At 48.3% G+C, this 17678-nt stretch overlaps 4 protein-coding genes across 4 annotated transcripts; 2 read left to right on the forward strand and 2 right to left on the reverse strand.

The window, feature by feature from the left end:
- Window positions 1–513: 513 nt before the first annotated feature.
- FOBCDRAFT_186483 (general substrate transporter) lies at window positions 514–2615 on the forward strand (the record flags this gene model as incomplete). The annotated part of the gene is made up of 4 exons (XM_054705838.2): window positions 514–758; window positions 836–1863; window positions 1919–2171; window positions 2230–2615. The coding sequence occupies 4 exons, from the start codon at window positions 514–516 to the stop codon at window positions 2345–2347; spliced, it is 1644 nt and encodes a 547-aa protein (XP_054561813.1). The 3' UTR covers window positions 2348–2615.
- Window positions 2616–3218: 603 nt separating this feature from the next.
- Window positions 3219–4567, reverse strand: FOBCDRAFT_139571 (uncharacterized protein; the record flags this gene model as incomplete). Its single annotated transcript, XM_059608054.1, has 2 exons — window positions 3219–4439; window positions 4472–4567. The coding sequence occupies 2 exons, from the start codon at window positions 4565–4567 to the stop codon at window positions 3219–3221; spliced, it is 1317 nt and encodes a 438-aa protein (XP_059465399.1).
- Window positions 4568–10630: 6063 nt separating this feature from the next.
- Window positions 10631–12317, reverse strand: FOBCDRAFT_251835 (glycosyl hydrolase; the record flags this gene model as incomplete). Its single annotated transcript, XM_059610970.1, has 3 exons — window positions 10631–11725; window positions 11781–11974; window positions 12011–12317. The coding sequence occupies 3 exons, from the start codon at window positions 12315–12317 to the stop codon at window positions 10631–10633; spliced, it is 1596 nt and encodes a 531-aa protein (XP_059465400.1).
- A 1708-nt stretch (window positions 12318–14025) lies between these two features.
- Window positions 14026–14718, forward strand: FOBCDRAFT_138944 (uncharacterized protein; the record flags this gene model as incomplete). Its single annotated transcript, XM_054705841.1, has 2 exons — window positions 14026–14086; window positions 14141–14718. The coding sequence occupies 2 exons, from the start codon at window positions 14026–14028 to the stop codon at window positions 14716–14718; spliced, it is 639 nt and encodes a 212-aa protein (XP_054561816.1).
- Window positions 14719–17678: the final 2960 nt, after the last annotated feature.

Consider the following 17678-nt stretch of genomic DNA (forward strand, 5'->3'; position numbering starts at 1 on the left):
TCCACGCCGAGGAAATCTCTCGCGGTTTAGGGAACGCCACTGCACACAGACCCATCACATTTAGCCGGTTGGGGAGCAAGTGTAACCGCTTGTAGGGTTCTGTCGTCTGTAGAGCCGTGTTGGGCAAAGGGGGGTTAAGCATTTCCGTTGGTACCGAGTAATGTACAAGGTGACCCAGGGGCCTAGGCTTGCCTCTGCACTACCCCATATCCTCTCTTTCAATCCAAGCGCTAATCCGCATCACCCCATACCCCATACCCCAGCTTAGTATCCGTACTGTACCACCCCGCTCGTCAACCATTATAGCGAATTCCCAGAACCTTAATCCATCACCTCTAGAGCAGCCGCACACTCGGGGCTTCTCCTGATGATTTAAAGACCCACGCTGCTCTCTGGTAAATCTCTTATTGCTTCAGAGTCCAAGCAAGCTCACGCTTTAGCATCAAAGAGCTCAAGCATCCTTTTCTTTTCTTTTCGTTGCACTCAATCGCCCCCATACTGCCCATCGTCATTATGGCTCTGATGTCAAGTGCCGAGAAAGACGTCAGCAGATCCGGCGACGCTGTCGAGCATCATGAAGTTGCTGGAGATGATCTTCAGCCCCCCAAGGAGCTTACTTCAGAGGCTGCTGCCAGGGGACAAGGTATCTCTGGATATGAGGAGCTGACGCCTTGGGAAACTATCAAAAAGTTCAAGATGAACGCTGCTGTTTGTTTCGCCGTCACCGTCAGTGCAGCTACAGATGGCTACCAGATCGGGTATGTGTTCCATATCACTCCTACCTTTGCTCACCTTGGTGCTCTTGGAAACAGCCACTAATGCTAGACTCGCCCAGACTCATTGGAAACATCATTGCAAACTCGGGTTTCGTCGAGCAGTTCGGTACTCAGCACACCGAGGAGGGTGTTGTCTTGGCGTCGTCTGTTCTGAGTGCGTGGAACTCTATCGGATCCGGCGGTCAAGTCGTCGGAATGGTAACCTTGCCTTTCCTCTCGGACAGGTTCGGCAGGAAAGCAGCCATGTACTGGTTATGGTTCCTTCTCGCCATCAGCGTCATGCTCGAGTGTGTTGCCAAAGAATGGAGGCTCTGGTTGGTTGCAAAGCTCTTTGGAGGTATTGGTGTTGGCTGTCTGCAGTCGACAATCCCAACCTACGTCTCTGAGGTGGCACCTCCCCGCGTACGAGGTGTCTTTCTCATGTGCTACAGTCTCTGGTGGATCATCGGACAGTTCTTCGCTCCAGTTGCTCTCCAGGTCATGCACGCCCAAGACCCAACTAATTATCTCACCCCGGTCTATACTCAGTGGTCTCAGATTGGGCTGATGCTCATCATCTACCTTATGCTGCCCGAGTCCCCCGCTTGGTGTGTTTCTCGAGGCAAAAGCCATCGGGCCAGAAAGTCACTCCGGGTCTTGTACCGCGGCGTGGAAGGCTTCGACGTGGACCATCACATTAGCCTTATCCAGATCAACCTTGAGCACGAACGCGCCATCGCCCAAGAGCAGAAAAATGAGAAGTGGTACTCTATCTTCAAGGGGCGCGACGGCCTTCGAACACTCATCTCATGCTGGACTCTTATGACACAGCAGTTTATCGGTCTTGGCATCTTCTTCGGCTACGCTACCTACTTCTTCCAGCAGGCCGGACTCAAGGACCCCTTCAAGATCACCTGCATTACATCGGGTATCAATATTTTCTTTAGCATTCTAGTCATCTATGCGTCGGATGTCTTTGGTCGCCGATGGCTTGCTTGTTATGGAACCACTATTTGCTGGACCTGCTGCGTGGTTGTCGGTATTCTCGGAGTCGTGCCCGAGACCAATGCAACCAACTACGTCTTTGTTCTCTTCGCTTGTATCTGGAGTGAGCCTTCTGACAATTTAACAAAACTTGATATCATACTAACTTCACTACTTAGATATCGGTCTGGTTGCTAACGGAGCTACTGGTTGGGGTTTTATTGGTGAGATTTCTTCTCAGAGACTACGACCTTACACAGCTGGCTTTGCTGCTGCTTCTACCTGTGTTATGGGCATTGTTTTTGGTGTCCTAATTCCTTATATGATCAACGCCCATCAGTGGAACTGGGGTCTCAAGACCAGCTGGTTCTTCGCTGGCCTAGGAGCGCCATTTACCTTGGCCATGTGGTTCCTGATCCCTGAGACATCTGGGTATGTTTTACACACAATACTTCTTTCAAGGGTGAGTCTGATACTGACATTACACTAGTCGAACTGCCGCCGAACTCGACGAGCTTTTCGAGCGAAAGATCAAGCCGTATAGGTTCCACAAGACCATCACTACCACTCAGCGCATTGTTCGGGTTAACAAGGGTGAAGAAGCATGAATGAGTGAACATAGTCAAAAGGAGACTGATGGAGAATGTTCGGCATTTCGGTTTGTCGCCATGCTCAGCTTCTTATCCAGAAGTCAGGCCATTTCCTTTCTTCTATCTATTTTGGGCGCCTCTGATGGGCCAGCAAGCTTCCATTGTGGCTGGGTTGTACTCTGTGAAACCTCTTTTTCAGCAAGATATGAGACGTTGCTTCGTCTGGTTAATTCCGTGTAATATTTATCCGTACGGTCTGACAGAATTATTGTACCTTACTATCTTCCAGATCTCTAGGTGGAAGACGGAATATAACATGCTGTTGGAATTACTGGCCAGTTTCCCCATCGAAGTTCTGCTTGTATGTGTCTGTTTTCTAGCTCCAGGCAGACCGAGTGTTATCTTGGTGTGCTTCATTAAAAAGACACAAGATATCTAACCAACGACTTACGGAAACTACCCTGTGACTTGCTGTGTACTATCTGTGACCGCATTCGGCTTCATATTTTGACTTCCTTAGGCTATGAAGAGAATTTAAGTATTTAACCTTGATAAAAAGGATAAGAGAGTATGTATCTCTTAATTCTTGAAGGATGCCACGATCCTCTTGTGGAAACATCAACAAGACCTCGCCAACATGGCTCGATGACTTGCAAGACTTCGCCTATCCGTCCCCAGTTTCTGTTCTTTCCACCACGTTCCAGTGATATGTTTGACTTTGCTCTTCTGAATTCTCAGTACGCATACATTCTTCTTCTTCTCTTTGCAGACAACTTTCTCGGAGAGCGGCCAAGTGGGAACTATATCAACTCCACCGATCTAATACCCTAGATGTGCATAGTACTTGAGAAACTTTCCTTCTCCAACGAATTGAGCGTACCTGGCCAGATCATATTGATCTCACTGCTGCAGCCGGCCATTGCAAGAAGTCAGCATAGTCGTCGGTTATATACATCTCTGATGCCCGAAGAATGTGTTCAGCCCAGCCATGCAGGAACCAGTCTCTTTTCAAGGTTTTAATCAGAGGGGCGTAATAGGCTAGTAGGAGCAATGCTATGGGTTCTTTTCTCTGTAGGCACTCCACAAATGAATCATCCATCAGGTAAATCCATATAAGGACTGCTTTGTGATGCAAGGGTGCTTGGACGGATCCATCGTTATCACCAAATGTAACCTCGTAGATAGCAGTAAGCATCTGCAGGGAGTCTACATAGACACCATTGCTCGACGTTGCAGTTGGCATTACCAAGTCGTGTAGTCTTGCAACAGGGCCAGTCCAGTCAACTCTTACGAAGCCCCTGCAGACACAGGTCGGACGAGGGTCTTCAGGTGGTATGCCACTATTACTACCAAAAGGCTCCGTATGTCCTGAGAACAGGACACTTTCGTCGTAAAGCTCTCGTATCAGTCGCGCACCACGTGCTAGTGGAAGCCATTTGTGAGAGGATGTACCCCCTGCAGAACATACAAAAAGATCGTCAGGACCGCTTGGTCCCGCGGCAAATGAACAGAAGCACACCAGTATGGTTGATACGTAAAGGCTGCCACAAGTCGATGTGTTAATGGCGGATAAGGCTTCATTTGCCTGGGTGAGACCAGTAGTGAAGTGATGTCTAGCGAGGAAGGTGTAGCGGGCTTTGCCGGGCTCTGTTTCGGACGCTAGAAATGCCAGGTGATATGCCGCAAGGGAGAGAGAGAGATGGAGCAGATAGGGGTACGAGATCGCGAGTAGCGTTGCATTTCGCGACCAGAACTTGACAATTGGGTGATTAGGGTCATCGGAGCCGCCAAGATTGGGCCCAGTGCAAGTGATGAACTGATGCAGCAACTCAGCCTGAGCGATGTTAAGTTCGGTATCTGAGGAACGCAGTGCCTGGCTAGACTCCGGTTGAACGTGTGTCTCTGATGCAAGGCCTTGAGTGGTCCAGTCCTTACGCGGCCGACCTCGCTTACGTCTTGCTGAGGCGACGGGTGCGGGCTCTGTGTCAACTTGAGGAACAACTGTGGGTGGCGATACGGATATGCTTTGCCGAAGATTCCGATAACGACAATCCAAGCGAAATCGGTCGCAATTTGTGCACCTGGGCTGAGACTCGTCACACTGGAATGCCTGGTGGTGAGTATTGGTATACGCGGATGGACCAATTGACCAACCTTGACCTTGCGCAGCTTGCAGTTGATGCAACCATTTCTTGACTTTTGGTGAGGCTTTTTCTTGAGCCGTTGACTTGGCAACATTGTGGGAACTGGCGCAATTACAGTAATGTCAAATCGCGACCCAGATGTGATGTATCTACTATGGAGTAATCGAAGATTGTCCAGTCGGCGCAAGAGAATATTTGTTGATTTTTCGCATACGTGGTCAAGCTAGGTAGTTATAGCTTCCCTGTCAGCTCTCTTCGGCCTTAAAGTCCAGGCATATGATCTTGTTTCTGGTGCTACGCTTGGTAACTTTAGGAATGGTCAAAACTGCGGAGTAAGATTATCAATCGTGCAGTCCAATCGGCGACTTCTCGTTTATGTATCTTTGCAACAAGTGGGTACGCTATGTGTTAGATTGGCGGCTGGGAATGGGCTCCACTTCCCTTACTGCAATATTATTCTTGTATCCAAAAGAGGGGTTTCACCCCTCTTTGACAGACTGATCAAAGAATCAAGTCGACGATCAATAACATCACAACATTCTGCTCCACACTTGGATACACTCACCCCATCGTATTCGTGCGTATCTAACAATTAAGAGTCTCATCCGCTTACGAGCCATCTGCGCGATACCGACGATACGCGATGTCGAACGATAACCCCTCATCAAAGAAGGTGCTGTTGCAGACCTTCGAAGATTGGGGACGATGGGATGAAGAATTCCAGACGAAAGCCATAAGTCTCCACCTATGGGAGTTCATCGATCCGGAGAGTGATGAAACCCTCATGGAAAGGCCTGAAAGACCAGACATTGGGGCATATCATCGGAGGATCCCTCCCCGTACTACGGATCCGGACTTCCTCCAACCAGCAGGGATCCAGACCCGCCGAAGTGGACAATCGAGCCAAACGGTTAGCCAGCCGTCCACCGCGGAACCGGTGGTCTCGCTACCGGAGACGACCGACCCACATAATCATGCTCGAAATATATCCGAACTTACGGCCGAAGACAAAGCATCGTTCACGTTTGAATGGCGGATCTATGAGCAGGATCACCGAGAATACAAGGAACAAGAAACCAATTGTGAAAAGTTGAAGACCTGGGTCACTGAGACAGTAGACTACGGCCTACGCCAAAGCTCATGTCGAGCGATGTGGGACCTGCGAACTTGGTACACCAACCTCAAGACGAGTGTAGGCGCTACGGAGAGGGAACAACAAGCAGCCGCGCGAAGAAAGTACCAGGCAGCTACAACACCACTCGCTAAGATTCCAAAGGACTTTACTGGATGGATTACTACTTGGGAAATGGCAACCAACCATGCCTTGGTCATGAAGACGGGGGGCGTGGAAGACCCAAATACCTGGTTCGAAGACTTAACAAAGGCTGTGCAACCAATTCTCGGTAGCTGGGTTGCTATCTACGCTGGCATATACAAGGATAAACTTGAAGACAAGTCGTTGTCGATCGGAGAGGTGGCAAAGGACCTCCGAAAGGAGGCTGAACGACGAAGCATCCTCCACGTCAACCAGAAGGGATCCAAAATCACAAGAGGGGTCTTTGGACCTACGTTTGCCGAAGAGAAGCAACCACCGGAACCGACGGATATACAGAAACCGACAAAAGAACAGAATACACTACCTCAGGGGCAAGACAAACTTGGAAAACGTAAGGCAGAGCATTCACCTTCATCAAGACGAAAGCGAGTTGTGACATCCAGGGATACCGAAGCTACATGCAGGGTCTGTGATGGCAATCATGTACTCGCCCAATGCTACTATGTCTTTCCAAAGACAGCGCCAGAGTATTTCAAGGAGCGGAAGATAATCCGCGAGGCCGTCGAGCACCGTCTCAGAAGTGATACATCTCTGAAGGAAGAGATAAATCGTCTAAAGAAAGTCGGTCATATCGAAGAGACTGAGTGACTAGGAAGGGCTGTTGGAGAATATACCTCGAGCTTCGTAGTTGCCTCCATTAAGTCGGCATTCCCATCAGCCACTACCCACTTAAGAACTCAGCTCTGCTGGATTCTGCTGCGACCATTCACATTTTCAACAACTGCGACCGATTTGACAAATACCGTCCTGCTGGACCTGAAGACTACGTATTCGCGGGCAAGCAGCGAGTACCCATCCAAGGGTATGGTAACGTGGACCTCCACGCCCAGGGCCCAGAGGGATCGAAGACGATTCGATTATGCGACGTGGCGTTCTGCGAGGGATTCCCTTGCAATTTAGTTTCGCTACGACAACTACACAAGAGAGGATACTGGTGGGATAACAAACCGCCGTCGAACTGCATTCGAACACTAAACGGAATCGTGGTGTGCAATGTGGTCATCCGACATGAACAATTCGTCATTGAAGATATAGCAATGGGAGAGACCGCTTTTGTCACCCAGAGACATAAATTTAACTCTTGGACGGGAAGAAGGCCCGCAAAAGCAGACGGACGAAGATGGCACCTGCGCCTGGGCCATCCAGGGCCTCGGGCTCTCGAGCATCTCGTCAATTCATCTCAAGGTGCGAAGATCAAGGGAATACCAACAGTTGAATGCGATGACTGTGCGGTTTCCAAGATACGACGACAAATCCACCGTCAGCCTCGAGAAGTAGGGCACAAACCTGGAGAACGGTTAGCTATCGACTTCCATGACATTACTCCTGACCCAGAGGGCAAGAGTAGCGTGATGTTGATCACAGATCGATGGTCCGGTTTCATTTGGGATTATTACTTGTGCAGCAGAGGAACAGGAGAGATCATCGCTGCAATCAGAGACCTTTTCGGTTTTCTCTATCATCAGTATGGAATTCAGCCCAAAGTGGTGGAGTGCGACAACGAAATTGTCGGCAAGAATCAGTTCGATGCAGAACATAGCATGATCTTCACATATCTCCGATCGCTTCATCTGACAATCGAGAACACTGCCGCGTACACCCCAGCTCAGAACGGGAACGCAGAAGTCTCAGGACATATAATCAAGGCAAAGGCTAGAGCAATGAGGGCGGGAGCACGACTACCTGCCAGCCTTTGGGTAGAGATTTACCGATGCGCTGTGTACCTCTACAACCGAACACCCAAGTACATTTACGATTGGCGTACACCATACGGTCGGTTCCATACATATCTCGCTCAACGAGACGGAATCTCTGTGGAAGATCGTAAACCTCAGCAGTCACACCTTCGAGTGTACGGATGTAAAGCATTTGCGATGACAAGAGATGCAATGAAAGGTGCAAAGAAAAAGCAAAGACTCAATCCGAGGGCTTGGATAGGATTCTTGGTCGGCTACCAATCCACAAATATCTACAGAATCTGGAACCCTCAAACCGGAAGAGTCATCTCAACAAGAGACGTCATTTTCAACGAAGATGAGCGATTTAATGGAAATATTGACCAACTGAAAGACGACTTATTACACATGGAAAAAGAAGAGCTCATTGAATTACTCGATCAAGTCGAGGAGCCTGAGATGGATCGTAACACGATGGCAGAAGAAGACCCGAGCGGTGCCTATATACCCCAAGGTAATTGGGAGGGCCTTCGTGGAGAAGACGAGGATGTTGAAGCCCAGCACACCTGGGAAGACCCCGCACTCCATGAAGTGGTAGAAGACACGGGAGCTGAACAGTCAGAGGTTGAGCCTGATCAGCCAACTGGAACTGACGAAGGCTTTGGAATATCCAGGGACGCGGAAGTCAGCGACGGACTACCAGAAGGCGGCACGGAAGACCAGGCGACAGCCGGCACCGATGACCAAGCCAAGAATTCTGACGCCTTCGTTCGGCCGTACCCGACCCCTGTGTCTCTTCCACCCATGGCACTTTTGACCATAGTGAACCGAGAAGTCTCAGGTGATTCGCAGGAAGAGTATCTCAAGCTCTGGGATACCCATGAACCTATTGAGGTGTGGAAGGCTGCCTTTGTTGCTGGGCGCCTGGCCACGCCACTTGGGATCTTTGAGGAAAAGGTGATTGACAAAGCAAAGTTTCAACGACTACTCAGAAACCCAAGGGTTCTGCATAGAAGAGATATGCCACCCTTACCACGAAGTCATTCAGACTTGATCAATCATCCAATGGGAACTCTATTTGAGGAAGCAGAAACAGCGCATCTTAGGAGCCATGAAGAGATGGAATCATGGACTGAAATTCCTCGAGACGACCCTCAAACAAAGGGAAATCAAATTCTTGACTGCATGTGGGTCTACGTGTACAAGTTTGACAAACACGGTCGCTTCCAGAAGTGCAAGGCGCGTCTGGTAGTGAGGGGCGACCAACAAGCCAAGTCAATTCACGAAGAGACCTATGCGGCAACACTTGCTGGACGATCCTTCAGGACGTTGATGGCCATCGCTGCACGCTTTGACTTGGAATTGATCCAGTACGACGCGGTCAACGCGTTTGTGAACGCTAAGCTAGACAGGACTGTTTTCATGCGCATGCCACAGGGCTATCGGAAACCAGGAATGATCCTGATGCTCCGGAAAGCGCTTTACGGGCTAAGGGAGTCGCCACTACTATGGCAAAGAGACCTCACAGCTACCCTACAAGAACTTGGATTCAAGACCGTTCCACATGAACCCTGCTGTATGACCAAAGGAGCAATAATCATCTTCTTCTATGTTGATGATATCGTTCTGGCGTACAAGAAGGAGAGAAAGAACGAGATCCAAAGTATCATAAACAAATTACAGAACAAATACAAACTCAGTGGAGGAAAACCATTGCAATGGTTCCTCGGGATTGAAATCATCAGAGACAGAGAGAAGAAACTCCTCTGGCTATCACAATCCGATTATCTTGACAAGATTGCTAACCTTGTTGACCGGACAGATTATCGACATGAAACCCCGATGAAACGAGAAGAGCTACTAGCGTACAACGAGCGAGCTAGCCTGCCATCTATCAGACGCTACCAAAGAAAGGTCGGATCGGTTCTATACGCAGCAGTCATCACACGTCCGGATGTTGCATTTGCAGCGGCCAGACTTGCCAGATTCAACGCAAACCCCGGACCTCACCATCACGCAGCGGCAGACCAGGCACTGCTCTATCTTAGAAGCACGAAAGCATTGGCACTGCAATTCGGTGGAGATGATACATTCAACGTAGCCAGCGATGCTTCGTTTGCCGACAACACAATGGATCGCAAGAGCTCTCAAGCATATGTTATGAAGCTATTTGGCGGTACCATTGGATGGAGAGCCAACAAGCAAGGCACCGTGACTACCTCGACCACAGAGGCGGAGCTCCTTTCACTTGCCCAAGCTGCAAAGGAAGCAATGTTCATTTCAAGACTGATCAAAGAATTGGGGATCAAATTGGATGACGAACGGATACGAATCCAGTGTGACAATCAGCAGACCATAAGACTGGTGAACAAGGATATTGGAAAGCTCCAAACCAAACTCAGACACGTCGACATTCACAACCACTGGTTGAGGCAGGAAGCACAAAGGAAAAGAATTCAAGTGGAATATCGACAGACAACGGACATGATCGCAGATGGACTCACGAAGGCTATGAATCATGGACAACTTCAAAAATTCGTCAAACAGATTGGCCTGACTGACATCACGGAGCATCTGATGAACAGACGCCTCCAGAATCTCGGAGAGGACGAAATTTCAGAAAGACTAGCTAGACTGGAACTTCATGTGTGAGCAGTTTCAGCCAGTAGGCCTCAACTGGGGGGGTGTGTTAGATTGGCGGCTGGGAATGGGCTCCACTTCCCTTACTGCAATATTATTCTTGTATCCAAAAGAGGGGTTTCACCCCTCTTTGACAGACTGATCAAAGAATCAAGTCGACGATCAATAACATCACAACATTCTGCTCCACACTTGGATACACTCACCCCATCGTATTCGTGCGTATCTAACACTATGCGGAGACTGAATTTTTCAGCTGCATACACTAACCGGAGTCGAACAAGTGATCGTCCACACGCACATGACATATGCGGGGTACGCTTGTGGACCTAAACAGACTGACAGGTTGATTGGAGCCTTAAACGCGTATTCACTTTACTCGATCAACCAGTTCTAGACATTTCATCCCGTGGAACTCCTTCTTTACCACCGTTCTTAACTCAGCTCGTAAGAAGTGAAAAAAACACTGGAGAATGTAATAATTCACTATCTACTGCTACCCGGTTCAATCACTGCACGGCTGAATGTCGCAGCTTTCTACCAACAGCTGGCCTCCAAGACTAATGGTCGCCCAGTTGAACACTGCGAACCGATACCCCACATACCCTAGAGCGTCAGTAGACACGGCGAAAGCTGGTCCAAGCCGTAAAAATTCCTCCCCGTCAAGACTGTACTCAAATGTGGCGAACCTCATCTCCTTTTCGTATCCGTCAGAAAAGGCGGGCGAAACGTCTGCTTTAATCCGTAGCCACGCCCGGTCGACAGCGATGCTTGTTTCTGCCTTGACAGTTCCTTCGGATTTTGCTGTCCAATCCAAAGCAACAGGATGCCCATTCATCCAGCCAACAGGGATATTGACTGGGGCATGTACTATGTCTTGGACGCAGACAAGTCGCGAGGCGCCGGCGTCTTTATGAATACCAATGTATGCGCTGTTGGTGCGGAACATGGATACACCAGCTCTGTCACCATCTTTCAGTCGTGAAAAGTCGAGACAAAAAGTCGCAGTGCTCTTAGGCCCGATCGTGCGGTGGGTGAGGGTGTTGGTTGCCAGGTGAAGGTTGTTTGTGATTGTCCCTGTCGAGAGTGTCAATCGGCTCTCTTGAATGCTCCATTTCGAATTGTCGGGGTTATGGTTCCATTCCCAGCAAGGTTCCAGAACGTTACTATTGAAGCAATGCGCCTTGAAACACGAGTTCTGAGATTTTTGGCAAGTTTGACCAATTGGCAAGGGATATTGCATGGGCCATGCGCCTGGAGGAACTGAATCATCAACCTCGACCTTGGGCCAGCCTTCGTCATCGAAAGTGACTGGGGCAAGCACAGGAGCTCGTCCTACAGGGAAGCCATCCATGAAAGCCATGTAATACCATTTCCCGTCTGGGGTGTCGACCAAGGCTCCTTGATGAGGACTTCCTGAACCTGGGATTGGAGAAAGTACGTTGCCAATAACGCACCGGCACTCGTAAGGTCCAAGAGGTCCCGAGGTAGATTTAAGAACATACTGGCCGCCGTACGGGCGCGTCAACCAGATGTAGTATACTCCTTTGATGTTGTACATTCGAGCACCTTCGAGGTACTCATCCGAACTGTAAACAACCTAAGCAAGACTGTTAGAATTTGTTATTAATAATCGTCGGGGAGTGGTTGCTTACTTTACTATTAACCTCTTTAAGCCCATCGGCAGTAAGTGTGGCAACGGAAATGGTCTTTGTACCATACGCCAGATAGAAAGTATCGTCTTCATCAATGAGCAGTCCAAGATCATAATAGAACTTGTCAATTGGGGGCAGTGGCGTCCAGGTTTCTTTTGGGTCTTTGGCTGTATAAATGTACGTCCTTTCGGTACCTTGTATTGGTCCATACCAATAAAAAAGCCCGTTACTTTTGCGATATTTGAGGGTTGACGCCCAGATGCCTTTCCCGTAGGCGCCACCATGTTGACCGTCAAGGTAGAATCTCTCGCCAAATGCAAGCTCTGGAACTGAATGTCCGATATATTCCCAGTCGGTGAGATTCGAGGATTGTAAGACAGGAGCGCCTGGCGAGAGCGCAAAAGACGATACACTCATGTAGTAGACGTCTCCAATACGGATGACCTCCGGATCCGGTAAATCTTCCCATTTCACCGGGTTTGAGGCAACAGCAACAACGTTGGTGCTGTTTGTAGACTGACTTTTTGTGCTCGGCATTGTGATAAAAGAGAGTTGGGAGAAGCTTTAATTCGAACGAGCTTCAGCGAATTCTACTTGGGGACATCAATCTATATACTTTATTTGACAGACTGGAATTCATTTATTCCAAACCTCGGGTGAAAAGACAGCGAGAATGGTGGGGAAACAGTGGCGAATTTGCCTAAAATGGAGGTGGCTTTACATGCAAACCTTCTCCGCAGTTCTAAAGTGCAACTTAGCATAACGTGAATGATAAACGAATCGGCCAGATAAGCGAAGCGGCTAAAAATCTCTCATCCTACATCTTATTATCTGATCAATTAGTTCACAACCGTACAACATGCCACAAACTATTAATGAGGCCAGCCTGCTTTTTGCACTTCAAGCCTGTCAGAAAAACCCAAAATTAAGTTTACGACGCGCGGCAAATCTCTATGATGTTGATCATCAAAGACTCTCTGATCGAAGAAATGGAATACAAGCCCGGGCCGATAGAATGCCTAACTTACGAAGACTATCTGATCTAGAGGAAGACACTATAGTTCAGTTTATTCTCGACCTAGATTCGCAGTAGACCTTGTGACGAGATTCAGACGCTCCTGTGGTATGTGTAGACGGCAACATCAATGATAACTTCAAATACACCATGACAAAATTTCTTGCCCGCTACTTGCTTAGAGTTAGACAAGAACCGAGATTCAAAACACAGTTTAAGCCCTATATTCCAAGGCTTGCACAGTTGCTTGCCCGCTACAATAGCGCTAGTCTGGAAACCGGTGATGTTTACTTGATGTCTCACGTCTTCGCCACGAGAGGTGCGGCACAGCACAAAGACCATATGTGATTGCGGCAGGGATATTGATCAATTGTAACCAATTTTCCTAGGCTTTTGAAGAGGCTTGTATGGCTCTTTCCCCTGTTGCGGAGTCGCCTTTGCTTTTGGTACTCTGTGATGCGGTGTTGCTAGGGTCGCCGTCCGCGCAGTTCTCTTTGATGGACTCGTAAAACTGTACAAAAACGCCAGCTACTGCGTCCGCCATTGTGGTAGCAACGTCCACTGATGCTTAGCCAGCGGCAGTAATTAGATCCCAGCGATAGCTAGGATAGCCGTTCAATGGGATGGGTGAGTGATGGGTGCCGGCAAATATTGCTTTTTCTGTCATGACATGACATGATGTGTTTGAATGAGAGTTACCCAAGAAATGCATCGAGTCAAAGACCAAATTTCATTATTAGTACGGTACGGTGGTGACAACTAGCGCCACTCATGACATGAATTCACTACATTGCTCGTCAACTAGCTAAATCTGGCACAAGCTGACGCATGTTTTCGGGTCCAAATGCGAGAACTCAAAGATTGGTCCTACTGGACTCCACTACACCCTCTAGCTCGAAACCTTCTCCAGTTTTCCTCCACTTCTTCATTTCATTTTTCCATGTGTAACCGAGTCAGTTTCCACTAGGCATACTACCAAATATTTTTAAGTACAGTGTTCGATAAGGGGGATTGACCGTGTGGCAAAGGCCTTCAAAGAGGGGATTCGCTCAGCAGTAGCCAAGATGGCGAATGGAGGATGTCTCTCCCAAAAAGGCCCCACTAGCTCAGGGACAACCCTAAACAAGGATCCAAACGTACTCTCGCGTATATATATGCCCTGCTTACCTCCACTGTGAAGACTCTGAGTTGGGAAACTCACCAACAAAAGATCAGTTCCAGTTGCCCATAATGCAAGAAAAAAGTCCACTCTACCCTACCGACGCAAAGGAGGTCGAATACCTCAAGCACAGTATGTTGCCGGTATATCCCCTCAGCATGACTTGTCTCTAACCACTTACCCAAGGTCCCTCCGTACAAGACGACCACAAAATAGATCTTGAGAGCTCGCTATTGAGCCAACAAATCCCGAAGCTATCGACAGATACCGCCGACTATCGGGAGAAGAAGCGCCTGGCAGGTCTAATTTCCCATGCCGTGCTACGTATGCTGCAATGCATATTCGCCGTAGTCGTGGCGATCCTGTACGGACTTGACCTTGCCCAAGCGACAAAAGACAATGCAAGGGCAGACGCGTCTTGGGTCTACGCCGAGCTTGTAGCCGGAGTGTCCATGATCATCTGTATCATGCAACTGTTCTTCATGACGGCTGTGTGGTACTGGGGCTTGTTGGATGCTCTGGTCTCTGTTCTATGGCTGGCGCAGTTTGGGGTGTTTGCTTCGATTTATCTAGACGCGGAGGGAGATGAAGCATTTGCGCCAGCTTCACACGGCAGGATGCAGGCGGCTGTCTGGGTCAATCTCATCAGCGTTCTTCTGTGGTTCGCGACAACACTATATGGTATTATAGGGTGCTGCGCTCGTTTCAGGAAATCACGACAGAAGGGCAAATCTGTCGAGATGAGTTTGGTGAGCGAGAGCTAGTCATGTGGTGATATTGGGGTACGGGATGACCGTTTGACGCTTCTTCAATGATACGATGTTTTTAAGAATAATGTGATTCTATACTGCAATACAAGCCATGATGCGGTACAGTGAGGGTACTCAGCTTGTACTCATTCTTCATCACGTTAATGATATATGTTAAAACCATACTCGAGGGCGTGTGTTGCAGCCTCTCTGTAGTTGAGACCGCTTCCAGCGCTCAGTACAGTGTCTGTCTTATTTGACCCAGGCACTCTCCAGTTCGGATCCAACTTCACGCGTTGCATGTGTCAATTGAACATAGCCAAGATGGGCACCGCTGGACCTTTGCAAATTCGTATTAGCATGAGCCGAGCCCCGATAGACTGCAACCAAGCATAAAACTCCCAGCTAAATCGGGACCTGCCCCTCGAAAACAACACGAATGTGTCGCTCCGATGCTCATTTAGCAGCAATGTCAATTTAGTCATTATTTGTACCATTGCCGACTCGAGCTGGATACCTACCAAGGTGACATACTGTGGTTTAGTTAGTTAGCACCCGGCGGTAAGCAGGAAGTATTGGTATATACACGCAATGAGGTGGACTGTCGTGTAAGGCGGACTAGGCCCATGGTCTTGTAATCTAACGATGCAACAAAGAGAGTGGTACTGTGGCGTGGCATTATGATGCAACTGGCCTCGACCTGGTGAAAACGCTGTCGATAGACTTGACCAATGCCGCTCACTCAATATCTGTTGCGCAATTGTTATTAACTAGCGAAAGTTTACACCATGGTAGCTATGCAGGAGAGAGAAAATGCTGCCGGGAGAAATAAAACGGAATTTGGGACATGATAATTGTAAAATGGTCAATTGCTACTGGTACTGCTAAAATGCCATGCCGATGGGGCGATGTCCAGATATCGGTCGAGAGATGGATCTTCGATACGGACGCCTGAAGCTTTGCTTTCAATTGAGATTGGTATAGGTCGAAGGTAGTGGTAATATGACGCATAGCTGCGTCGCGGGACGTGAGGAGAAGATCCTCAATAGCCGGATTGCATGCCAATATGATATCCTGCATCTCATCCCATTTCACCGCGGAGAATGGTAAACGACGGCGTGTAAGAAGACCGACAATCGATTCTATATATTGCTGTCGGTTAAAGACGCGGCGTAAAGTGGTATCTGATAGCCGACTCGGAAAAGAACTGTCCATCCGAGGCTGGTTTGATGGCCGGGTAATAATATCTGAGTCGTGCTCGTCTACGGTACTGGCCTCTGTCTGAAGAATAGAGGCATGTTTCCTTTTCGCGTGGTAAATAGCATTGCCATACTTTCCATTCGACCATGGACTATCTGGGGGACAATGAAGGCATTCATACGTAACACGACCAGATGTCTTTCGTTTGCCAGATGGGCCTAGTTTGGCCTTCTCTGGATGAGTGGTGCGGAAAATGACGTCGAAGCTAGATGATTCGGAGGGCAGATTATCGGGTGATGCTCTAGTCTGTGATCGAGTAAGGGTATCAGTGATAATTTTTGAAGACGAAATCATAATTATATATTGAGAGTCGAGGCAGCTTACTGTCAGACAGCGCGCTCTCACTAGGTAACTCATAATCTAATGATGATCGGAGTGATTGTCTTCTGTCTCTTTCTCCTCACGGTTGTTCTTGCTCTCTTCTTTCTTATCGCTAAAGAGGCGAGGCTATGATACTAGACCTGCTGACCCTGTAACAGACCTGTAACACTGTTCTGATGAGTCATGCGTAATCGTGCGACACCCGTTTCCTGTAGCTGCCTATTCAGCACTATCATCCATGCCACTTCTTTAACATAGACTGCGGAATTCAATGATGTTCGGCAGGGTGAAGGACTGGTGCTAGCATGAAGTGCATTTAGTGTGATGGATGCTAGCTACTTATACACCAAAGGTTGTACCATGGCCTGCTGCTTATAAAATCCTATGTTGTGTTAAAAATGTGACGAGAACAAGGGGGTGTTGAAAAAGTTCATTGCAGTAGATCCAACCAAAGTACTGTAGATAAGATTATCTAATCTTATCAGATAAGGGTGCTACACGGCCGATAGCATTTTAGCTATCGTGATATCATACTTAGCTGAAAAAAAGTGTGATATATATTCACGGCGATATAACGTGTTTGATAAGCGAGCGACGCACTTTTCCCTCTTACATCATACATTTTATCTGATCAGATATTTCTCAACAATTAACAAGGCCACAACCTTCAAATGAAGCCAGAACCCTCCTTGCCCTTCAGGCCCTTCAAAATAACCCGAAATTAAGTACCCGACGCGCTGCAAAGATATATGAGATCTCTGAGCCTAGGCTACGTCGGCGTAAAAATGGCATTCAATCGCGTTGCGATTCTATCCCAAACTCACGGAGACTATCTGATCTAGAAGAGCAGATTATAGTTCAATTCATTATTGACCTAGATTCGCGAGGATTTCCCTCGCGACTGCGTTTTGTTGAAGAAATGGCCAATTCTCTACTTGCAGATCGCGACGCGTTACCTGTTGGCAAGCGCTGGGCTCATAACTTCGTCAAGCGACAACCAGAGCTAAAGACGCGTTTATTTCGGAAATATGACTATCAGAGAGCTAAATGCGAAGATCCGTCTATTATTCGTGGCTGGTTTAGGCTCGTACAGAACACAATCGCGAAGTACGGTATTAGATCAGATGATATCTGGAACTTTGACGAGACTGGCTTTATGATGGGCCATATTATGGCCGGAATGGTTGTCACAGGTTCAGAAAGGCAAGGAAGGCCAAAATCAGTGCAGCCTGGAAACCGGGAATGGATTACAGTAATCCAGGCGATCAATGCGGAAGGTCAATCGATTGCTCCATTCATCATTGGTGCAGGCCAATACCACCTTGCGAATTGGTACCGAGAATGCGAGCTCCCCGGCGATTGGGTTATTGCAACGAGCCAAAACGGATGGACAA

Source organism: Fusarium oxysporum, chromosome VII (genome assembly GCF_013085055.1).
Source record: "Fusarium oxysporum Fo47 chromosome VII, complete sequence".
Classification (NCBI taxonomy): Eukaryota; Fungi; Ascomycota; class Sordariomycetes; order Hypocreales; family Nectriaceae; genus Fusarium; species Fusarium oxysporum.